This window comes from Pelmatolapia mariae, linkage group LG4 (genome assembly GCF_036321145.2).
Source record: "Pelmatolapia mariae isolate MD_Pm_ZW linkage group LG4, Pm_UMD_F_2, whole genome shotgun sequence".
Lineage (NCBI taxonomy): Eukaryota > Metazoa > Chordata > Actinopteri > Cichliformes > Cichlidae > Pelmatolapia > Pelmatolapia mariae.
The window spans coordinates 31051817-31077500 of NC_086230.1; the positions used below are offsets into that span (position 1 = coordinate 31051817).

Here is a 25684-nt window from a genome sequence, read left to right on the forward strand (position 1 = left end):
TTTAAGGCATCTGTTGAAATTGACAAAGTAAAGTCTGTGATGGTTGATTCATTTCCTGAAAATGTGCAGAAGTATCTTTTTCACAGGAATGCTCAGCAGAACACAGTCCTTGTGGAATCTTCTGCATGTGTGCATGGCATTAAATACAGTGCTGATATGGTCGTTTCTGTTGGATCTTGCTCGGGACTCCCAGATTTCAGACAAATAACAAAGATTGTGGTGATCAATACTGAGATATTATTTGTCTGCAGACTCATGACCTCATGGTACCATGAGCATTTTAGAGCCTATGAGCTCTGTGGCAACCATTTGTCCACTGTCTCAGTCACTGAGTTGTGTGAGCTGAATGATCCTTTCCCCCTGTCACTTTACAAAGTGAAAGGAAGACCGCTTATTACACTTAAGCGGTACATATTATGTTGAGTGACAGTAACTTAAATGTTTGAATTTCATACATGTCTCCTTTCTCAGGATCACTTGAATATGGACCAAGGAATGTTGCTCAGAGTTGTCATCAGTGATGATGATATTAGAAAGTTGATGTTGAGTAAGAGACCAGATTCTATTGAAGACCTGAAAGATCAGTTGAAGAATCAACTGTCGCTGCAGTATGACTTTAAACTACAGTATGAAGATGAAGACTTCAATAATGCCCTCTGCAATTTAACTAGAATAGGAGACTTGCCTGAAAAAGCAACACTGAAAATCCTCCCTCTCATAACTCTTAATCTAAGAAGTCTTTCATCACCCAACACATCATCAGACACGGAGTGCAGCACAGCAGACACTGAGATCATGTCAGCTTGTGGGACATCACATTCACTAAGACAACAGTGGCCGGACTTCTTTAATATACCCAATTTCTCAGTAGATGTTGAGTACAGACTTAGACTGGGAGATCTTGCCTTCATGAAAGATGGGACACGAATGACTGTATCAAGAGACATGAAGCATGACATACTTGAAAAAATTGCTGAGTCAATGTACACTTTCAAGGCATATCCAGAAGATGATGACTTCACCAGCGTTGCAAAAGCACTGATTAGCAAGCACCTCTGCCTTACAGAGCCCGGTCTACAGCCAGGATGGTATGGCTGGAAGAACAGCCTTAAATTTAAGATGGCGAAATATCGCACAAAGCTTCGGAAAGTTGGATTTGAAGATGTAACAGTAAATGGAGGTTTTCTGATCTTAAATATAGTGTGCTAGTTGCTTAAAAAAATCAAGTTCTTTTAAGTACTACGTACTGACATTGAATAAGTTGGCCTAACTTTATTATCTTAAGTAATCTTTTACTTAGTTTTTTTGAGGCAACGAGTTTGCATAGTTTTTTTGAGTTCTGGGAACTAATGAGGTTGTACAGAGTACTCAAAATAAATAAATTGTCCTAATTTAGTCATTTTTAGCTAAGCTTTACTCAATTTTTTTGAGGCAACGAGTTTACATAGTTTTTTTTTGAGTTCTGGGAACTAATTAGATTTTACAGTGTGGATAAATAAAACCAGCATCAAATCCTTGGCTGAGAATTGGGACAAACAAAAGTCAGCTGACTGTCGATGATCCAAGGTGTTACACAAACAGGTGTGGCTCATAATGTGGAGAAAGGAAAACGAAACTTAACATGTGACCGGGCAGTTTAAATACTGAGTGGGTATGCAGTTATTTCAGCAGGTCCACTCGAGGCGTGGTATTGAGAGCTTGTTAATTTCTACAACAGCTGGACTGCGGGCTTCAGATCCATCCTGTTCTTGTTTCCTTTGCGCAGATAAAGGTGAGACCTCCGCGAGGACCTGAACACAACACACAGAGAAGAAGAAGATGTCTGAGGCAAGGTAAGGCGGCTCATGGTGCACGGAAAACTTTTAGAGTGCATGAAGTAAAATACATATATGTGCTGATTAAGTGACAGACTAGAACAAAACACGGAAGAAACGATTTTAAAGACACACCCAGCGACTTTATAAGAATCGTTTAGGAACAGGCCCACTTTACTTTTACATATTTACTCTTTCACTTTAATCAGCTGCAGTTCCGGTTACATCCAAGTTTTTATGTTAGATTTAATTTTAAAAACTTGTGATGGGACTGGTGGTTTTTACACGAAAACGTGTCTCTTTGTTAGCAGTTAGACCTTTAGCCTTTTCATATTTTAATCTCTTAAACCTGCAAAATGTACAAATATTCAATTTCCCCTCCCTAAGAAAACATATCTTTGCCTTTTTCTTTCTTTTCATCATAATGACTCCTTACATAAACGTTTGGAGGGGCTATAGAAAAACTTTATACAGAGATGTATTAAAGGACAAAGTCTGTGGTTAAGTCATAAACACTGCAATGATACATGAGCACTGTTGCGTTATATTAACAATCTGATAATGAATGTGCTGCTAATTAATATTCCAGGTGTTTTGCTACTGCTATAACCATTGAGGCCTAAACAAAATGCGTCTAGGGCAAAATGACTTAGTCACATTAATGTTACCTGCTTATGCATGTCTGAAGTCGGGCTTTATAATAAATAATAAAAGTCCCATGAGCACAGGACTTGGGTGACAAATATTCAAGTTTTCAGATTTTTAATAAATTTGAAAATGATAAAGATCATTATACACAGTACACACCCAACGAAGAAGAAGAAGAGCTCTATCTTCTGTTGGTGTACAGCAACAGCACCAGGACAAAACAGAGGAAATATATTAAAAAAGAAAAAAAAGAAAAAAGAAAAAACACATTATTGCAGTACACCATTTTATTAAAACCTGTCCTAATAACTCCATTTACTGACCCATAGCCTTTTGTAATTTGGCGCCATCTAGTGGTTATATTATAAAAAAGCAGCTAAGAAGGTTAAAGCTGAATAGTGATTTCTGCAAAAGACATTTTAACATGTACTTGTTAAAGCACAGTAGTGTGTGATTTATAATGTTAAAGGTGGTTCCATGATATTCAGCAGTAACAATGGCAGAGCACACAGCTGTATTTATTCAGTTTGATATTTTTAATTGTGCTTCTCTAGTGAAAAGGCCTGCTTTGTGAGAAGATTAGCCTGTTTGTGACTTCAGTGGCTGCTCATCTGTCTCTACATTATGATTTTTTTCTATGTTTATATGTGTGTATATATATATATATATATACACATATAAACATAGAAAAAAAAAATATATATATATATGTATATGTATATATATATATATATATATATGTATGTATGTATATATATGTATATGTATATATATGTATATATATATATATATGTATATGTATTTTTTATTTATTTATTTTTATTGAAAAACAGTAAAGCAGTCGCTTACTTTATAAGTAAAATACAAAATAAGAAGGCCTTTGTTGGTACAAAACAAGTTTGTCTATCTGAGCTGACAAAATACCACAACCGGGAGACTCTTTGTTAATCAAACAATGACAAACCTTTGCTGAGGTTTCGCTGCATGTTATTTAAATCTCTGTAATATTAGTGCATCTTTAGAATACAAACTCATACAGCCGATCTGTGTCAAGTTCAATAAGGAGCCGAGGTACTCATTCTGCCAAAGCCCCTTTCTTCTATTTATTTATGTTTTTGAGGCATTTCCTCATTAAAGGGTACATTAATACCAAATCTACATTTTTACCATCAGTCTTAAGAAGGAGTGGGAATGTCTTTTGGTGCCAGTAAGTGTGACACTTCTTGTCGTCTTTTGCTTTCTCCTGGGCACTGCTGTCACTTCAAAAAGTGAATCTTTATCTTTACTTCAAACTGACTATGAAGAAAGTCTATATCATTACTTTAGATCCCGTTTTAAATCCACAGTGAGACGTCTGTATAGACCCTCATGCATCCAGGTCAGGGTAGTGGAAGGATTTTGGAAACAAAGTGGTCGGACTTGACTGGGTGTGATGATGTCTCACCAAGCCCTTTAGTACACAATGAGACTTGCACATGACTACCCTGTAATTTTATGATGCTCTATTGTGTATATAATGTTGAATATTAACTGAGAGATCAGTACATGTATTTAATGCCTGAGTAACAGGCACATCGACTTGTACATAACGTCTCCCACCTTACACAAAACACACTGTGTTTTGTAGCCTGCTCCTCATTTGCTCAAAATGTATGCCCCGTCTAATTTATACAAATCAGACGCATCTGGTGTGATGAACTTTCACCACCATTGGTTTGAGATAAAGGAACTTGGGCAGATGGCCCACGTCTGTTCATCCAATCAGGCATAGCTCAGTATTGTAGAGGTGTAACTGAGAACCTGTCAATCCTTAGTTGTCAGTTTCTATCATCACCAAATGCCACTGTAGACGTGTAAATGTATTGATGGTTAATTTGTAACTTTAGCTGATAAAGCCATTTTCAAATGCTAAATTACCAAGTACAACATAAGCTCAGGGATAAATTCATTGACAATATGCGCTGAAAACCAGTATTTTGCTTCATTCAATAGGCAGCTATTTAATAGGCTTGCAGGCAAGATCATGTTAGCCCAAGATTAAATAAAAATTCTTCCACGAATTGAGTTTTTGGTAGAAAACCTCTAATATTAGCTATTGTGGACAAAGTGCTACCCACTTAGCACTACTAGCAAAATAAAATCTGAAGCTGAATTATTTTTTGGTTTGTGTTGGACTCTGTGCTGTGCTGGGTCATTTTGTGGACATGAGTGATTTGTGGATTCACACTTTGCTAATCTAATATTAGCAAACTAAAGCTAAACTGTAGAGGAGGTGGGCAGTGAGGCTCAACACTTTGAGATAAAAATGTCACATTAAATTGCTGCGAGTGAAAGTTGAGGAAGGTCTTATAATATTTGGGTTACACTCTGGTCCATTCACAGATTTTAAATAAAAGTGTTTAAACTGTTAAAGTTGTTGTGTAGTGCACTTTTTACTGAGCTCTGCGACCTAGCTGTCATGTACAAGTTTTGTTTCAATTCCCCATAGAAACCTCACAAACAGATGATGCTTTGTGTTACAGAAAGGAGCTACAGGAGGCCTTGTGCCGCTACACCACAGACACCCTCACCTACATCCACACAGTGAGAGCATTCTGTGAGATGTTCTCTAAATGGATGCCCTGCAGAGACACCGAGGTAGAAATGATGAGGGATATCAAAGATAGACTTGAAGCACTTGACTTAAACATCAACCATGTTACTAAGTCAGAGGAAAAAGGTAAAGCCTTTGTGGAGTATATGAAGAGCAAGGTGAATGTAGACAGCAAGCGTGCAGAGCTGGAGAAAGAGCTGGTCGAAGTGTTGAAGGACACTGCAAGTGGCCTGGAGAGTCTCAGCAGCTTCCTGGATGCAGTGGAGAAGCTGGCAGTGACCTCACTGCATGTGTTCACAGAGAATCAGGTGTTACACCTTCCAGAAGGGATCAGTCCTGAGTATGTTCAGGCTGTCATCATGGCTGCACGAGTGATCTGTCCACTGCTGCTGAAGTTTAAAAGAGACGACAACGTCTTCTTCCTTCCCAAACTTCAGAATATGGAAGTGCTGGCATATCAGCTGGACAGATACATACAGACCTCCAAGATAATCTGTGAGAAGTTGGACAAAAGGTAAACGAATAAATAATATACAAAATATTAAGGAATTTTGCACAGTAAGTATCATCTATTGTATAAAATAAGTTGACCTGCGTTCTTCACAGCTGCTCCAGTGACTTTGGTCTGAAGATGGCTGTAGAAACTGTGGTTGATCTTGATGTGGATTTGTCTGAGGATGACATACAGAGAATGCTTGATCACGTAAATCAGCTTGATGAGATCAGGTGAGTTTTTCTGTTCCAAAATATGTGTCAGCACAGAGCTTGTTTTTTTTTTTGTTTGTTTTTTTTTTAAATCTCAGGGGTCAAATACTGCTGGTGTCCTACAGGCCTGCATAAGATGTCCTTTGATGTTGGTGCTGTGACGTAGACATTGCCGCTGCAGTGAGACCGGTTTCACTCCTAGTGCATCAGGGGTCTTGAACTCCAGGCCTCGAGGGCCGGTGTCCTGCAGGTTTTAGATCTCACCCTGGGCCAACACACCTGAATCAAATGGTTAGTTCATTACCAGGCCTCCAGAGAACTTCAGGAGAAGTTGAGGAGATAATTTAGCCATTTCAATCAGCTGTGTTGGATCAAGGACACATCTAAAACCTGCAGGACACTGCCCCTTGAGGCCTGGAGTTCGAGACCCCTGATAAATATGCTTGGTCTGGACACTATACTATTCAAAAAAATGATGTAGCTTCTGGATCTGTAAAGTCAAGCCAATGTAGATGTTTCTTAACCTCCTGGGACCTGGCATCCACATATGTAGAGATCACATTTTGGGTTGTCTAGACCAAAATACAGAATTTTGCTCTACAAGGGCCTGATATCCACTTACGAGGACATTATATTGCCACTGCTCTATCAAAATTTAAAATGAATGTCCTCATATGTGAATCTCATTTCTCTCAGAAACAAAAATCAGGTAAAAAAAAAAATCAGTTAATTCTTTGTTTTTACATTCATCAGGTCCCAATCAGCCCAAATAGCTAAGAGAAATTAACAATGCATGACTTGAAAGAGTTCGGGTGGTAGGAGGTTAAACCTTTAGTCTTGTTAATGGGCTGCAGGGAGGACTTATATCCCTGCAACCAAAAAAATGTTTTGCAGGACACATGACATGTTTTTGTTGGTCATGCAGCCTTAAAAACTAAACCTAAATATTGTTAATACTGCAATAACATGCTAAAGTTTTAAAATCTGTCACCCCACTTTAAATTTCTTCTCTCAGGATGAACGAGCAGTTCCGAATGGTGTTCTTGTTCCAGGAGGAACCGTGTCATGGGTTCATTAGTGAGTTCGACAAGCGACAGCCCACGATGCTGCAGTTTCTAAAGGAGCTGGAGGAGACAGCTGTTCAGTTAGACAGAATGAATAAGGGGGCAAAGATTTCCAGTGTGGCAGGCAGCTCCGTGGGAGCAGTTGGAGGTGTGCTGTCCATTGTTGGTTTGGCATTAATTCCTTTCACAGCAGGAGTTTCTCTAGCTTTGACAATGACTGGAGTCGGTCTGGGAATCACCAGTGGAGTCAACAGTGCTGTGACCACTGCAACAGAGGTTGGAGTAAATGCTACACAACGAAAGAAAGCCTCTGAAGTCTTCAAGAACTTTATGGAGGATGTACAGAGTCTCCAGAGTTGTCTGGAGGAGGTGACCAGTCAAACCATCGCCAAACTGGACGCAGTTGACATAAATATGGTTGTGGGAGTTGGCAAGATTGCAGCTAATGCTTGTACTATTGGAAAGGGTATTGATGCATTTGTTGATGGCGCTTCTGCTGTTAAGATGTTACAAACTGAAGAGCTGCTCACGAGTGCTGGGAAAGTCGTGGCTCAAGAAGGACAAGCGTTACGTAATGCACCCAGGGTTGCCTCAGAGATCCCAGATATTGGTCAGGCAGCAGCCAAAGGGACCGCTGCACTGTCCAAGTCAGCAAGAGCAGGTTTCATTGCACTTAATGCTCTCTTCCTTGGCATGGATATTTTCTTTATCTGTAAAGACAGCATCAGTCTGGCTAAAGGCAGCGAGACTGAAGTCTCACAATTCATCAGAGCCAGAGCTGCACTTTGGAGTTCAGAGATCGACTCATGGCAGAAGATGCATGACTCTCTGAATAAAGGTTTGCCAACATCAGAAAAAAAGAAGGCTGTCCTGGAGACTCCAATTTATCTGGAGATGGCAGTGAAGAAACAGAGTGAAGCAGAAAGGGTAGAACCATCTGCTGAATGATTAAAAAAAACTGCAATGAAACAGTTCGACTCACGCTAACTGAAACTATGATCAGATCATAGAGCCGTTTTATGTGGAAAATGTTTGAAAGCAATCCTCAGACTTTAATCAAATCAAAATCAATCAAATCACTTTTATTGTCACATCACATGTGCAGGTACACTGGTACAGTACATGTGAGTGAAATTCTTGTGTGCGAGCTTCACAAGCAACAGAGTTGTGCAAAATACAATAATGTAAAACAAGCAAAATATAAAAATGGCTAATCTAAAAAGTAATAAATATATGTACAATATGTAAAGGTATATACATTACTGAATGTGTATACTAAATATGTTTTTCTACGTGTGTGTGTTTGAGTGTGTATATAGTATGTATATACATGTTTTACAAATGAAATAAAGTAAACAATAAAATAAGATATATAAAATATACAGAGGTTGGTATGTGCAAAACAGTGGTATTTATATACAGTATGGAGTGCATAATGTTGAAGTTCCAGTAGTGAGGGTGAGGTGTCTATGAAGTGTTCAGCAGTCTGATGGCCTGATGGTCTTTTCAGTAACAGCAAGCAGCGAGGCATCCTCATGGTGTAATTACATTAATGTAATTACATTAATTGCCAATAAGTTAACTGAAAAAAATGTATTCATTCTAGAGTTGTGATTACTGCAATATAAAGTATCAGAGAAAATATTTGTCAATGCAAAATTTGAATAATATATGTGATTTGTACATAATTCTGCTGAACATTTTATTTCTACAGTCAAATGTAAAACCTTATTAATCACATTATTTAATCAAGTATGCAATAAAATTAAAAAAATAATTACTTCCAGATATACAAATTTTTTTCTGTAATATAGTTCTGTTATTACACAGTAATTACATGAAGTTCTGGTGCATAGATTTTAGAACAGATGAAATATTCTTGTACCAGTCTGACCAGTTTGCTGTGTGTGTACTGCACAGGTAATTTAACTGCAACACTAATCACATGTAATGAACATAATGTAAATGTAGTCTGTTTCTTTTTGTATAAATACTTGTATCCTTAAAGTTTTAACTTATCCAATGAAATGTGTTAATATCCAGAATTGTTTTAGTGAACATAATTAAAAAGCTATGCCTGTGGTAGATGATAGGCAGCAGATACGAAATGAAAACTCTAAAACAAAAAACAAAACAAAAAATAGATGTTGTAGTTTTTCTTGTTTAAGAATCAATATTTTACATAAAAATAGAATTTAAATTGTTGTCAGAACATTTAGTCAGACTCTCTGGTAATGTGATAAACATGGATACCTTTTCCAGTGGCCTCTTACACATTTGCAAGCTTCACTTATAAAACATGTGACAGCTGTTATTACAGTTTCAAAGGCAAATATATGATGATGACGATGATATCTTCCTGATGAAGCAAAACAAAATTCCCACAACTGTGATGTTCTTAATTTTATTGCTACAGTATTTAACAAGGTCATTGCTGGTATATGTGCATATTGTCCTTAAAGTAAAACAAACAGACAAATAAACGTACAAGTAAAACCTACTTTTAGTCAGTAATTTGATGTGACAGTTGAAAATGTAAATTCCAACAACCAAAAACTCAGCAGTCATTGTTCTGGCTGAGCATGGTGCTGAGATAAAAGTACAAGGAAAAACAGTACAAGGAAGTAATTTTTTTTTTTTATCACATAGTGTTTAACATGACTATTACTGATATAACCTCACAGGTACACCTTGTTGTTACTACGTAGGACCCCTCTTGCCTTCAAAACTGCCTTAATTTTTGTAAAAAAGTAAAGAGGTTTTGTAAGCCACACATTACTTTAGTCAAGTATATGTACATTTAAACATGGTTTTAGCTATCAACAAGCAATACAAAGATCTGAATAACAATAAAAAATTCACATATTTTATTACTTAAAATATATATATGAAAAAAATGAAAAAAGAAAAAAACCCATATTACTTTATTATGTTCATATATATAAACACTAACCTAAATTGCTCTCGACACCACACTATCATGTTAACGCTAAGTCCAGCAACACGTTACCATCCACCAACTCAGCAACCCTGGTACCAGAAGGAGCAATTTAACAGAATGGAGGAATGGACACAAGAAAAGGTGAACACATCATTGGACAGTAAGTAAAGTGTTTTTAATCTGTGGGTGCACTGGATAACCACTGATGCAAATTTATTACAGAACCATCCCCAATAAGTGCATCACATCCTTGGAAATTAACTGGGTCAAAGCCTTTACAACTGTCTTAGTCTTAATAGTACAATACAGATAGGCAGATGGATAACTGGTTGACTGACACGTCACTGCCAATAAATAACATTTCTTGGCAGTAAACCTGCATCCTGAGTTTTCTGATGCAAGATTAAAGGAGTCAGACTTTATTCAGTCAGGTGGAATTTTAATTTTAATTAAGCCTGGGTCAGTATGCGTATCATACACTTTTCCTGCACATGTTGAATATAGATACATTGAAGCTAATCAGGATATTTATTGTGAATCTGCGGCTGCAATCAATCATTTTTCTGGCAACCAAATTAGCCAACAGCATTATTAGCCATGACAGAAGCAAATATTTCTGTCCTAACATTGTTTAAATCACTGAATACTGCTAATAACGTGCATTGAATGGACTGATAACATTCAAAATCGGTGGTCCCAGCAGTAATTTAATGGTTTCTCAGGTTAGATGTTTAAGAGTGTAATATTTAATTTGCAAACTTTATAGGTTATCCTATTGATAACATTTTTCATCAGAATCTCTGTTAGTGTGATAAACAGGTTCCCAAAGTACAGATATTATGAGATGATTGACAATTTAGCGTGACAACACAGAATTTGAGAAAAAATTATTCTCACATTTAAAGCATCCTGTTAGACTTTGTTTTGTTTCAGTTTTAAATTAAAGTCTTTATCAAGGCTGTGACTAAATAGAGGTAGAGATAATTGTCTCTCTCTCTCTCTCTAAATGCCTTGCAAAATGACGAACTCCAGAAATGGGTGTGGTTTGAGAGATAAAAGAGAAACCAATCCTACATACTTGAGTGAAGTTCTTCCATCAGAACTTTTAGGTAATAAATCAGGAGTTGAAAGTTATAAGAGTGATCACAAATATAAATCTTGACTTACTGTCTTTTTAATAGCTACATCTCCTAGAAGAGGATCCACTGAGTGCAAAGATGTCTGAGGAAAGGTAAGGTCTATACTTTCTGGGAACAACAAGAAGATATTGTTCAGCAGACCTTAGTGATCTGGCTGGAGTGTGTATAGTTAACAGATCATTATGTTAGTGGGGTGGCAGATATTAAAAAAAGCATTTTGAACCAACTGCACTCAACCAATCTGTGAGACTCCAGTACCAACACAAAGACTACTGCAATAGTCCAGGCATGGATGACCTTTTCGAGATTACCAAAAGACAGAAACTGCTTCACCTTTGCTATTATTGTTAACTGAAAAAAGCAAGCTCTCAGGACAGCATTTATGTGTTTTTTAACCACTTAGACCCCAAGGGGGTTTCTGAGCTTCCTGCTCGAAAATGTAATGCCCAAATTTAATTGATTATTTCTCTGCAATTACAAACTCTGTCCTTACAATCTTGGTATCAAAATAAAGCTAACACTTGTGAAATTTCATCAGAGGTGTAAATATTGAAGCAGATATTACTGTGTCAAAGTTACTGAGACTGGAACACAGAAAAAGTAAGTAAATTTTGTAATCACCTAATTTTTTTTTTTAATTTTTAGCATATAACCCTTTTAAAAATATGCTTCAGTTCACGTTTCATTCCAGAAATTCAGTAACCAACATATAAACATCATCTGTGCAAAGATTTATGTTTCTAAAGGGAAACAGTGAAAAATTGCAGCACTGTCAATACATGAATATCCAGACGTTGCACAAAAATGTCCAATTTTGGCACACAATTGGACACCATGCCAGTTGATTTTTTACCAGTTTAAGCCGTTTTCCAGAATGACTCTCAGGTTTCTGGTAGAGGGTCTTGAGTAAGTTTTAGTAGATTTGGTGCCATCCATGCCTGAATCACTTAATGTCAGTTACGTTGTTTGCTCAATCAAATTGCATGTTTGGTCATGTTGCCATTTGTTAATTTTTTTTTTTGCTTCTTTGTAATTAATTAAAAAACCAGTAAGAAGAATGAACAAAGCGACGACAATGACAGAAGGTGAAATCTTTTGTATTGCTGAATCTACAAAGATTTATCAGGTAAATCTGCAGCTCAGCTCAGCTCGCTGTAGTTTCCTGTAGGCACCAGTTTTCAAAGTAAACAACATCAGATTCTGTTTTGTTCTGAACAGGAAGTTTAAAGGAACATAGTATTAACCTCTTTTAGTTTCTTTGGACTCACTAAGAAAAAAAATATGAGTAGAAATGTAAATTACACTTATCTGTGTTTTTTTTTTTTTGTTGCTGTTGATAATCTAAAGCAATAATAAAAACGAATCTTAAAAATATAACCACTGCATAAAGGAGTAATTTAATCTCTTTATTTAAAGTATAATGGATTAGTGGACTGAAGTGTAGCTTTTAACAGATTTACCTGACATGCAAAAGTTCCCTGGATCAAAACCAGGATGAAACAAATTGTTTGACAAGGTTACCAAATCAAAGAGTTGGATTAAATCAAAGTTGACCAGATCAAATCAAAACATTTTTGGGGGAAATCAATTCATATAGGTCACCCCTTGTGGTGCCCATAAGTACTTGCACTTTGAGTCAGCCAGTGGGACATGTAACCTGCTCCAGCTTGTGTAGATGACTGACTGTGTGATTTGACTGTGCAATTTTTCTTCTCAACATGAAGTAGAAATAAACATAGAGTGAGCAGTCGAGTGAAAATGGTACATTTTATTTCAGCGAACATGAACTAGACTAATTGGTTATTTTCATCTTGCTTTTACTGCAACTGGACCAAAACATGGGGAGGAGTTGACGAGTCTGAGAAAGTGTGTAGTTTCTTTAAGATGGAGCATTTAAAAGAATTCGTTCTGTTCTGTTCGTTCAGCTTCTTGTAGAGATCTGAAAGATGGAAGCGGTGGTGGTTTCATCTGGTGTTTGTAGATTAAAAGTGAAAGCAAATCCTGCCACAGTTACCTAATTGAAGTAAAGAAAAAACAAAAACAAAAAACAAAAACTATCAGAAAAGTTCAAGCACTTTTTCACGTGGATTTTGAATATTTACTAAAATCTGTGTTTTAAATGTTTAGACTTTTTTAAATTTGTGTGGGTCAGTGTGTCATCAGATTACAACAGGATGTCAGGGACATGTGAAGACTATTCATGCTGTAAGCAGACAGTTTATACAGAGAAAAGGCTGAAGTGAAAGCTGACGACGATGATGCAAACAAACAAATAAACAAACAGTTAATCTACAGTTTTGGTTCAAATATGCACAATAGGAGAATTAGTATCAAGAGTTATAATTTGATCTTACTGAGTGTCTTAATATTGTAACAGAATACCATGAGCCTGGAGTCTTCTTAATTAATTCACAATTTATCTTAGCACTGCACTACCATCACCATTAATCCAGATTTAAATTTAAGTGTCACTACATACATATAATTTATGGACATAAGCACTGGGCCACCTTCTCATTACTCAGGACCTGCTCGGGGATTGAAACCCATGCCGTGAAGCTCCTGACTCAGAAGAGGTTAAGAACTGCAGTTATTGGAGCTTTGGGAATTTTTAGTCACTATTCACCTCAGAACTGAGTCAACTTGGTGACCCAGCTCTGAATGTGCTCTGCCGCATTGTGACTGAGTTGCTGTGGTTGTTAGTGATCTCACTTTCTCTAGGAGGAAAAGAAACTTTACAAACTGACATGGTGCCATTCTGTTTTTGGTAGAGCGCAAATATGATAGAAACAGTATCTTTATGATAACATACGCTTGTGTTGCTGCCGGCAACATATAACTTGTGAAACACCTGTGAGAGTGACATGTTTGTTCATTAATTAATCCAGCAGAGGGCAGTGTTGGCTGAGTTTTTAGTTATTATTCTGTGCAATCCAGTTGGACAATATTATCTGTCCACAGTTTGGATTTTATTTTGTATTTTTGTTTGTATTGATATTAATACTCATATTTTGGTATATATGTATTTGTACATGAATATAGATATGTGTGAACAGTTAAAAGGAAGAGTGATATTAAAAAAAAAAATCTGCATATGCTGATGTCAGAACCAACCACCAGGTGTGCTGAATGTATGACATTGATAAATAAAGTGCTTCAAACTCCAGTGATATCGTCTATCTGTAACTGAACAGTACTGCAGTATAACAACATTCAAACCATGTAGCACTGTTTTCTTTCTTCTGTGCAGTATTATGAGATTTAGAAACATCCCATTTCAGAGCGATGCTCAAAAACAAGTCGCATTTTTTAATTCTAAGCTGGACTAGTGTAATTTACGCATTATCAAGCTGTTCTAAATGCTCCCTGGAAAGCCTCTAGTTGATCCAAATGTCACAGCAAGAGACTAAAAGAGACCATCAGATTTCTCCCATATTAGTTTCTCTTTATTTGCTTACTGTTAATTTGAGACTTGAATTTAAAATTGAGGTCTTAAGACTCTAAAAAGTCTTGGATAAACAGATTGTACTTTAAAGTTTTCTTAATACTGTATATATCTTTTTTTTTTCACTAAAAAGAAAAAAGAAAAAAAAATACTGTATATATCTTAACAGAGCACCTTATTCTCAGACTTAGGAAAGCCTTCAGCTATCAGGTCCCTGTCCTGTGCACTTTGTAAAGCACTTTGAGATGACTGTTGTTGGAGCTTGGTGCTGCACAAATAAGCCCGAGCTGAATGTAGCAACATCAGTGATTATTAAAGACTTGATTTAATTTAAAAGAGTTTTCCCCCCTCTTGTTCTTGTTGGCCCACAAACAGTTTAACTTCTCTTGTCACCTTGTTTGCAGTTATCAAAAAATGAACTTGTTTTGAGAACTTCTGAGTGATTAGTTCAAATAAATGGCTGATGTCACCCTGAAACCTCTGATGTTTTCTTATTTTGATGATTTTGACTGAGAATGTTATTTTTTCGATTACAAATTTGTGGTTTAAATGATATTGGCATTATCTCATTAAATACAAACTAATCATCATAAATGTCCAGGCACATTAGAGTCAAAGATTTTACAAAGATGATTCTCTATTTTATAAATTTAACATTTAACACTGAAGATAGGTTTGGTGGTAAACGGTAATAAATGGTAATATGGATTTTTCATTGCTGCAGCTGTTTTAAAGAGAAAGTTACAAATTTTCAGCATCATCTGAATGGACATTGGATATCGTTAAATAGTTTATGAATAGGCAAATGTATTTTCCTATTTATACTAAATGCAGCTACATTATATGCTGACTTCAAATACTGGCCATCAACTTGCAAAAATCCTGATTAACTAAAACATGTTGCTCCTTTTGCATACTTAATAAATCTGACACTAAGTTACTGTATTTACTTATTCTGCATGTAAGGTAAGAACGTTTCAGATTAATAAAAGAGTCTTATTGTTGTTTTGTTTTTTTAGAGAGAGGTTCCAAGTGGCCTTGTGTAAATACATCACAGAAACCTTAGACTATGCTGAGACAGTGAGATCATTCTGCAAGACATTCCATAAATGGATGGAAGCAAGGAAGACTGATTTGGGAAAGCTCAACAAGGATATGAAGCTGGACCATTTGACCAAAGTGTTGAATGACACTCTGGGTGGCCTGAAGAAGCTCGACCACTTCTTGACTACAGTGGAGAAGCTGGCAGTGACCTCAATGCATGTGTTCTCAGAGAGCCAAATGTTACAGCTGCCAAAAGAGGTCAGCCTTGGACATGTTCAAGATGTCATAGCTGCACATTGAATCTGCCCACTGCTGCTGGAGTTTAAAAGAGATGCAAAAGTCTTCTTCCTTCCCAAACTTCAGAATGTGGAAGTGCTGAAATATCAGCTGGGCAGATACATACAGACCTCCAAGGTGATCTGCAAAATGTTTGAGAAAAGGTAAAATTACATTTCAGTGGAATGCAACACAAACCACACTATGTATAAACATATTTTGCATTGTGTCCTTAGCAGCTGCATGACAGATTTTCCCCTGATGAAGAACATTAGTCAGATAGACCTCTGCATGGATTTGCCTGAAAGTGACATACAAGACATGCTTTGTCACATTAATCAGCTCGATGAAATCAGGTAATTTGTACTGAAACCTCAGGTTTTGCAGACTTTATCATGTTGTAATGTATGATTTAAAATGATAAAGTTGTAGTGCCCCCCCCCCCCCCCCCCCCCCCCCCTTCAGTCTCAACTTTGTAATAATGACAAAATGAAAACTGGTTTCAACGGTGTCAAGGTCGAAAGGGTCAGCAGCTTCAAATTCCTTGGAGTCAACATCACCGAGGACTTCTCCTGGACCCTTCACACAGACACTGCTATCAGGAAAGCTCGCCAGCAGCTTTACTTCCTGAGGAGGCTGAGGAAGTTTGGCATGAACGCCAACATCACCTCAAATTTCTACAGGTGTACAATCGAGAGATTGCTGACGAGCTGCATTACAGTTTTGTACGGAAGCTGCTCTGCCAGCAGCCGTAAATCACTACAGAGGGTGGTGAAGGCAGCAGAGCACATCACTGGCGTGAGGCTTCCTGCCATTCAGGACATTTATCTTCAGCGATGCCCCCGTAAAGCACACAGCATCATCAAGGACCACAGCCACCCAGCACATCAGCTCTTCTCCTTGTTACCATCTGGCAGACGTTACAGGAGTCTGTCTGCTCGGACTGCAAGACTTAAAAACAGTTTCTACCATCAAGCCATACGACACCTCAACCACAACACTTAAAAACACACAGCACAGTCCACAGGACTCACTCAGAAGCTACCCTGCAGCTTCACAAGTACTCTGTACAATCTGCACTGGTCACTCCACTTTATTGATATTTATATTTAAAAAAGTGCAATACTGTAACAACTGCCACCAAAAAACCAAAAAACTTTTGTACTGTTTAGTTTGTACTGCTGCTCATTCCTGTACAATATCCCATCTGCCCCCCCCCCCCCCACACACACACACACACACATTCCTATTTAAGACTTTCTTTATTTAATCACTAGTGTGTACATATATTTATATATACATATATATATATATATATTTAGTCAGTTAACTGAAAATCTCTTTTTTTCTTTTACTACATCTTATTAATATTTTGCTCTTTACTATTTTTCTATTTATTTTTCATTATTTTATTTTATTTTTTTCTACTGTACCATTCTGCTGAGTGACTGTCTTATGCTCGTCAAATACATTTCATTGCGATCTTGACCCTGTGCTAACTTGCTGAAACTGAAACTGAACTGAACTGAAACTGGTTTGGAATATTTTTACTTTCACCACCTCCCTCAGATCTCTTTAAAATCTTGCTGTGACCATGAACAGCTCCCCCAAGGCTACTATATTTAACTAAAACTAAACTTAAAACCGAAACTAGATGTAAATTCTAAAATAAATATCTGTTTCCTCTGATAAGGATGGAGCCAAACTTCCGGATGGTGTTCTTGTTCCAAGAAACATACTGCTTACAATTCATCAATGAGTTCAACAAGCGACAGCCCAGGATGCTGGGGGCAGTTGGGAGTGTACTGTCCATTGTTGGTTTGGTGTTAATTGCTGGAACCGCAGGCGTGTCTCTAGCTTTAACAATGACCGGGGTTGGGCTGGGAATCACCAGTGGAATCACCAGTGCTGTGACCACTGCAGCAGAGATTGGAGTTAAACACACACAGAAAAGCAAAGTCAATGATGTCCTCCCGAAGTTCATGGAAGATATGCAAAGTATTCAGGATTGTTTGGCGATCAGTCATCCAACTGCTGACATAGAAGTGGGTTTTTATAAAGATATGTTCAGCAGCTTTAAACAAGTTGGGTCAGTTGGACTGGGCATTCGAACACTAGTTAGAGATGCTTCAGATGTTAAATTGAGAAAATCTAAAAATATATAATATATAAGCAGTATTTACATTAATGAAACCAATATGAAGGATGATTATGGCTTTTACTCACCCGCTTCTTTGCAAAACAGTGTTGTGCACATGTATCATAACACTATTTGTGGGAGTGTAAAGGGCCGCATATGCTCAGAAATCATGACCAGTGTTTGACGTACCGGTTTCGTTCTCTAGATGTTAAATGTTTGTGTTGTTCTTCACCCCCCACCGCGGAAACCCCCACAGGATGTGGTAGGATGGGTTAATTTCGATTATGTATGTACATCCGTTTCCCCCGTACTTTGAGGTGGAGTGTTCGAGTTCATTTGGAAGGCAAACGTGGATAAAAAAAAAGCAGCATCATACAAATGCTTGGCTGAGAATTGGGACAAACAAAAGTCAGCTGACTGTCGGTGATCCAATGTGCTACACAAACAGGTGTGGCTCATAATGTGGAGAAATGAAAACGAAACTTTTGTGACCGGGCAGTTTAAATACTGAGTGGGTATGCAGTTATTTCAGCAGGTCCACTCGAGGCATGGTATTGGGAGCTTGTTAATTTTTACAAAAGCTGGACTGCGGGCTTCAGATCCATCCTGTTCTTGTTTCCTTTGCGCAGATAAAGGTGAGACCTCTGCGAGGACCTGAACACAACACACAGAGAAGAGGAAGATGTCTGAGGCAAGGTAAGGCGGCTCATGGTGCACGGAAAACTTTTAGAGTACATATATGAAATACATATATGTACTGATTAAGTGACAGACTAGAACAAAACACGGAAGAAACGATTTTAAAGACACACCCAGCGACTTTAAAAGAATCGTTTGAGGAACAGGACCACTTTACTTTTACATATTTACTCTTTCACTTTAATCAGCAACAGTTCCGGTTACATCCAAGTTTTTATGTTAGATTTAATTTTAAAAACATGTGATGGGACTGGTGGTTTTTACACGAAAACGTGTCTCTTTGTTAGCAGTTAGACTTTTAGCCTTTACAATTTTTAATCTTTTAAACCTTCAAAATGTACAAATATTCAATTTCCCCTCCTTTTATCATAATGACTCCTTACATAAACGTTTAGAGGGGCTATAGAAAAACTTTATACAGAAATGTATTAAAGGACAAAGGCTGTGGTTAAGTCATAAACACTACAACTGCAACAGACATCTCAATGAGCACTGTTGCATTAATATTAACAATCTGATAATGAATGTGCTGCTAATTAATATTCCAGGTGTTTTGCTACTGCTATAACCATTGAGGCCTAAACAAAATACCTCTAGGGCAAAATGACTTAGTCATATTAATGTTACCTGCTTATGCATGTCTGAAGTCGGGCTTTATAATAAGTAATAAAAGTCCCATCAGCACAAGACTTCGGTGACAATATTCAAGTTTTCAGATTTTGAATAAATTTGAAAATGATGAAGCACAATATACACAGTACACACCCAACGAAGAAGAAGAAGAGCTCTATCTTCTGTTGGTGTACAGCAACAGCACCAGGACAAAACAGAGGAAATATATTAAAAAAAGAAAAAGAAAGAAAAAACACAGAATTGCAGTACACCATTTTATTAAAACCTGTCCTAATAACTCCATTTACTGACCCATAGCCTTTTGTAATTTGGCGCCATCTAGCGGTTATATTATAAAAAAGCAGCTAAGAAGGTTAAAGCTGAATAGTGATTTCTGCAAAATACATTTTAACAAGTACTTGTTAAAGCACAGTAGTGTGTGATTTATAACATTAAAGGTGGTTCCATGATATTCAGCATTAACAGTGGCAGAGCACACAGCTGTATTTATTCAGTTTGATATTAGTAATTGTGCTTCTCCTGTGAAAAGGCCTGTTAGGTGAGAAGATTAGCCTGTTTGTGACTTCAGTGGCTACTCATCTGTCTCTGTGTATATATATATATATATATATATATATATATATATATATATATATATATATATATATATATACACAATTTTGTTATTATTATTGAAAAACAGTAAAGCAGTCAGATGGAGTAGGACTGTCCCTTGGTGCCAAAGAGTGCTGACACTTGTTGTCATCTTTTGGTTTCTCCTGGGCACTGCTGTCACTTAAAAACAAAAAGAAAAAAAGAACACAACCCCTTTATCGTTACTTCAAACTGACTATGAAGAAAGTCTATATGATTATTTTGGATCCTGCATCAAATCCACAGTGAGACATCTGTGTAGGCCCTCATTCATCCAGGTCATGGTAGTGGAAGGCTTTTGGAAACAAAGCGGCTGCAGTGATGCGGACGCTGTACCAGTCTGTTGTGGTGAAGAGGGAGCTGAGTGTAAAGCGAAGCTCTCAATTTACCGGTCGATCTATGCCCCTACCCTCACATATAGTCATGAGCTGTGGGTAGTGACCGGAAGAACGAGATCGCGAATACAAGCGGTGGAAATGGGCTTCCTCCGAAGGGTGGCTGGCCTCTCCCTTAGAGATAGGGTGAGAAGTTCGGCCATTCGGGAGGGGCTCAGAGTAGAGCCGCTGCTCCTCCACATCAAAAGGAGCCAGCTGAGGTGGTTCGGACATCTGACAAGGATGCCCCCTGGGCGCGGTTTTCCGGGCATGTCCCACAGGGGGGAGGCCCCGGGGCAGACCCAGGACACGCTGGAGAGATTATATCTCTCGGCTGGCCTGGGAACGCCTTGGTGTTCCCCCAGATAAGCTGGAGGAGGTGGCTGGGGAGAGGGAAGTCTGGGCTTTTGTGCTTGGGCTGCTGCCCCCGCGACCCGGCCCCGGATAAGCGGAAGAAAATGGATGGATGGAACTTGGGCAGATGGCCCACCTCTGTTCATTCAATCAGGCATAGCTCAGTGTTTGTAGAGGCGTAAATGAGAACTTCTCAATCTTTAGTTGTTAATTTCTATCAGCTCAGCCATCAAGCGTCCAAAAATGGAAATAATTTGACCAAAAGCCCCTGTAGACATGTAAAAGTATCGATGGTTAGTTTGTAACTGTAGCTGATAAAGCCATTTTCAGTGTTAAGTTACCAAGTACTACATAAGCTCAGGGATAAATTCATTGACAATATGCACTGAAAACCAGTATTTTGCTTCATTTAAGAGGCAGCTATTCAATGGGCTTGCAGGCAAGATCATGTGTGAAGTAGTCAGACTCAAACGTCAAGGAAGGTGGTAGGGAAGCAGACTACTCAGACATTTCAGGTTTCCAAAGGTGAGCAATTTATTTACAGTGAACTTAATTTAATATGTAACTTAACAAAACTTCCCCCCAAATCAACTCAATGAACAAAACTCAACAGAACATGGCTCTGGTAACACAGCTCACCTCTCCTCTCTCCTGCATCTGGTAGAGACTGGCTTTAAATAGGGCCATCACTCAAACTGACCACTCACTCAAACTGAGGGATCTAAAACTCTACACAGATGATCTAAAAACACAAAACCTCTTCACACTTCTAATATGCACATTTACACAACTAAATGGCAGTATTAATGAAAAGAAAAACATTCAACAAATCCCTTTAAACCTTAACACAAACAAAAGGAAGCATCTCGATGGAAAAAGAAACCCCTCCACTTGGTTTGACCTGCTGATGTCATGTGTGACATCATCAGGATTTTAAAATGAGGAAATGCTAGGCGGGTGTTTCCCCACACCTGACCCTCATGAAGACTGAAAAGACAAACAAAGTAAGTATGAACAAATGACTTAATCTGTAACATAAGAAAATATAAAGAAACATGTAACTGAGTATTTGCCTTAATTTGCAGAATGTTTGATTTGCTGGCAACAGAACGCTTACACAAACAAACCCGGGATAGTGAGTGAAGCAATGTTACTTGACAAATAGAAAATCATAGCAAATACATAGAAACAGAATAATATGTACAATGTGCAAAAAAAAAAGTAAACACATATGGGACAAATGGAGAGCATTGCAACTGCTCCTCCACTTTGTCACATCATGTTAGCCCAAGATTAAACAAAGATTCTTCCACGAATTGAGTTTTTGGTACAAATCCTCTAATATTAGCTGTTGCAGACAAAGTGCTACCCAATTAGCACTACTAGCAAAATAAAAAGTTGAATCATTTTTTGGTTTGTGTTGGACTCTCTGTGCTGTGCTGTACATTTTAGATAAAATTGTTTAAACTATTAAAGTTGTTGTGTAGTGCACTTTCTACTGAGCTTTGCAACCAAGCTGTCATGTACAAGTTTGTTTGAATTCCCCAAGAAACCTCACAAACGCATGATGCTTTGTGTTACAGGAAAGAGCTACAGGAGGCCTTGTGCCGCTACACCACAGACACCCTCACCTACATCCACACAGTGAGAACATTCTGTGAGATGTTCTCTAAATGGATGCTCTGCAGAGACACCGAGGTAGAAATGATGAGGGATATCAAAGATAGACTTGAAACACTTGACCTAAACATCAACCATGTTACTAAATCAGAGGAAAAAGGTAAAGCCTTTGTGGAGTATATGAAGAGCAAGGTGAATGTAGACAGCAAGCGTGCAGAGCTGGAGAAAGAGCTGGTCGAAGTGTTGAAGGACACTGCAAGTGGCCTGGAGAGTCTCAGCAGCTTCCTGGATGCAGTGGAGAAGCTGGCAGTGACCTCACTGCATGTGTTCACAGAGAATCAGGTGTTACACCTTCCAGAAGGGATCAGTCCTGAGTATGTTCAGGCTGTCATCATGGCTGCACGAGTGATCTGTCCTCTGCTGCTGGAGTTTAAAAGAGACGACAACGTCTTCTTCCTTCCCAAACCTCAGAATATGGAAGTGCTGGCATATCAGCTGGACAGATACATACAGACCTCCAAGACAATCTGTGAGAAGTTGGACAAAAGGTAAACAAATAAATGATATACAAGTTGGACAAAAGGTAAACAAATAAATGATATACAAAATATTAAGGAATTTTGCACATTAAGTATCATCTATTGTATTAAATATGTTGACCTGCGTTCTTCACAGCTGCTTCAGTGACTTTGGTCTGAAGATGGCTGTAGAAACTGTGGTTGATCTTGATGTGGATTTGTCTGAGGATGACATACAGAGAATGCTTGATCACGTAAATCAGCTTGATGAGATCAGGTAAGTTTTTCTGTTCCAAAATATGTGTCAACACAGAGCTTGTTTTTTTTTTTTTCTTTTCATCTCAGGGGTCAAATACTGCTGATGTCCTACAGGCCTGCATAAGATGTCCTTTGATGTTGGTGCTGTGACGTAGACATTGCCGCTGCAGTGAGACCGGTTTCACTCCTAGTACATCAGGGGTCTCGAACTCCAGGCCTCGAGGGCCGGTGTCCTGCAGGTTTTAGATCTCACCCTGGGTCAACATACCTGAATCAAATGATGAGTTCACTACCAGGCCTCTGGAGAAGTTCAAGAAATGTTGGGGAGATAATTTAGCCATTTAAATCAGCTGTGTTGGATCAAGGACACATCTAAAACCTGCAGGACACCGCCCCTCGAGGCCTGGAGTTTGAGACCCCTGTTAAATATGCTTGGTCTGGAAACTACACTATACAAAAAAATGATGTAGCTTCTGGATCTTAAAAGTGAAGCCAGTGTAGATGTTCTTTAACCTCCTAGGACCTGGCGTCACATTTTGGGTTGTCAAAATACAAAATTTTGCTCTACAAGGGCCTGGTATCCACTTACGAGGACATTAAACTGCCACTGCTCCATCAAAATTTAAAGTGAATGTCCTCATATGTGGATCTCATTTCTCTCAGAAACAAAAATCAGGTAAAAAAAAAAATCAGTTAATTCTTTGTTTTTACATTCATCAGGTCCCAATCAGCCCAAATAGCTAAGAGAAATTAACAATGCATGACTTGAAAGAGTTCGGGTCGTAGGAGGTTAAACCTTTAGTCTTGTTAATGGGCTGCAGGGAGGACTTATATCCCTGCAACCAAAAAAATGTTTTGCAGGACACATGACATGTTTTTGTTGGTCATGCAGCCTTAAAAACTAAACCTAAATATTGTTAATATTGCAATAACATGCTAAAGTTTTAAAATCTGTCACCCCACTTTAAATTTCTTCTCAGGATGAACGAGCAGTTCCGAATGGTGTTCTTGTTCCAGGAGGAACCGTGCCATGGGTTCATTAGTGAGTTCGACAAGCGACAGCCCACGATGCTGCAGTTTCTAAAGGAGCTGGAGGAGACAGCTGTTCAGTTAGACAGAATGAATATGGGGGCAAAGATTTCCAGTGTGGCAGGCAGCTCCGTGGGAGCAGTTGGAGGTGTGCTGTCCATTGTTGGTTTGGCATTAAGTCCTTTCACAGCAGGAGTTTCTCTAGCTTTGACAATGACTGGAGCCAAAGGGACCCTTGCACTCTCCAAGTCAGCAAGAGCAGGTTTCATTGCAGTCAATGCTCTCTTCCTCGGCATGGATATTTTCTTCATCTGTAAAGACAGCATCAGTCTGGCTAAAGGCAGCGAGACTGAAGTCTCACAATTCATCAGAGCCAGAGCTGCACTTTGGAGTTCAGAGATCGACTCATGGCAGAAGATGCATGACTCTCTGAATGAAGGTTTGCCAACATCAGAAAAAAAGAAGGCTGTCCTGGAGACTCCAATTTATCTGGAGATGGAGGTGAAGAAACAGAGTGAAGCAGAAAGGGTAGAACCATCTGCTGAATGATTAAAAAAACTGCAATGAAACAGTTGTAAATTACTGATCAATGAAGTGCTCGACTCATGCTAACTGAAACTATGATCAGATCATAGAGCCATTTTATGTGGAAAATGTTTGAAAGCAATCCTCAGACTGTAGGTCTTTTCAGTAACAGCACGCAGCGAGGCATCCTCATGCTGTAATTACATTAATTGATAATGAGCCAATTGAAAAAATATATTCATTCTATAGTTGTGATTACTGCAATATAAAGTATCAGAGAAAATCTTTCAATACAAATTTGATTAATATATATAATTTGTACATAATTTTGCTGAAAATTTTATTTGAACAGTCAAATATAAAACCTTATTAATAACATTATTTAATCAAGTATGCAATAAAATAAAAAAGAATTACTTCCAGATATAGAAATTTTTTTTCTGTAATAGTTCTGTTATTACACAGTAATTACATGAAGTTCTGGTGCATAGATTTTAGAACAGATTAAATATTCTTGTACCAGTCTGACCAGTTTGCTGTGTGTGTACTGCACTGGTAATTTAACAGCAGCACTAATCACATGTAATGATCATAATGTAAATGTAGTCTGTTTCTTTTTGTATAAATACTTGTATACTTAAAATTTCCCTCTGTTGATATATAAAGTTTTAACTTATCCAATGAAATGTGTTAATATCCAGAATTGTTTTAGTGAACATAATTAAAAAGCTATGCCTGTGTTTGATGATAGGCAGCAGATACGAAACAAAGATTTCTTTTAAGATTTGAAATAAATCCATAAAGTAATATGTTTGCATGTATGCACGGTACTGGTTTGATCCCAGCTGCTGTATCATCAGTAATGCAATAAGTTGCACTGTTCCTCCTCTTATGTTAGGTGTTTTACAGGATAATCAATGTTTCATGTAATTCAGTCAGTCATATGATAAAGGAACAGGAGCACAAAATGCAAACGGGGATTAGATGATTTACATTTGGCTGACATCATAGAAGTAGACACCTTTTTAAATCTGTTCTCACACCTAAAGCAACCTGTTACACTTTTGTTTGGTTTGCAAGCTTCAGATTAAAATCTTCCCACAGCTGTGGTTACAGCCTGAGAGGCAGAGATCTGATATAGGCACATCCTGCTGAAGATAAAGTAAATTCAAACAATGGTGAAAGTAATTTTTTTTTTTTTTAATCACATAGTGTTTAACATGACTATTACT

General features: G+C 37.9%; 2 protein-coding genes and 1 pseudogene across 2 annotated transcripts; all 3 read left to right on the plus strand.

Annotated features, from left to right (window-relative positions):
- The first annotated feature begins 1686 nt into the window (after positions 1 to 1686).
- LOC134626788 (uncharacterized) lies at positions 1687 to 7772 on the plus strand. Its single transcript, XM_063472712.1, has 4 exons — positions 1687 to 1832; positions 4985 to 5569; positions 5662 to 5781; positions 6776 to 7772. The coding sequence occupies exons 1-4, from the start codon at positions 1819 to 1821 to the stop codon at positions 7770 to 7772; spliced, it is 1716 nt and encodes a 571-aa protein (XP_063328782.1). The 5' UTR covers positions 1687 to 1818.
- A 7648-nt stretch (positions 7773 to 15420) lies between these two features.
- LOC134626789 (uncharacterized) lies at positions 15421 to 17834 on the plus strand (annotated as a pseudogene).
- Positions 17835 to 18280: 446 nt separating this feature from the next.
- LOC134625602 (uncharacterized) lies at positions 18281 to 25627 on the plus strand. The gene is made up of 4 exons (XM_063470851.1): positions 18281 to 18505; positions 22086 to 22670; positions 22798 to 22917; positions 23879 to 25627. Exons 1-4 carry the CDS (start codon positions 18492 to 18494, stop codon positions 24474 to 24476), a joined length of 1317 nt encoding a protein of 438 aa, XP_063326921.1. The 5' UTR covers positions 18281 to 18491; the 3' UTR covers positions 24477 to 25627.
- The last annotated feature ends 57 nt before the right edge of the window (positions 25628 to 25684 follow it).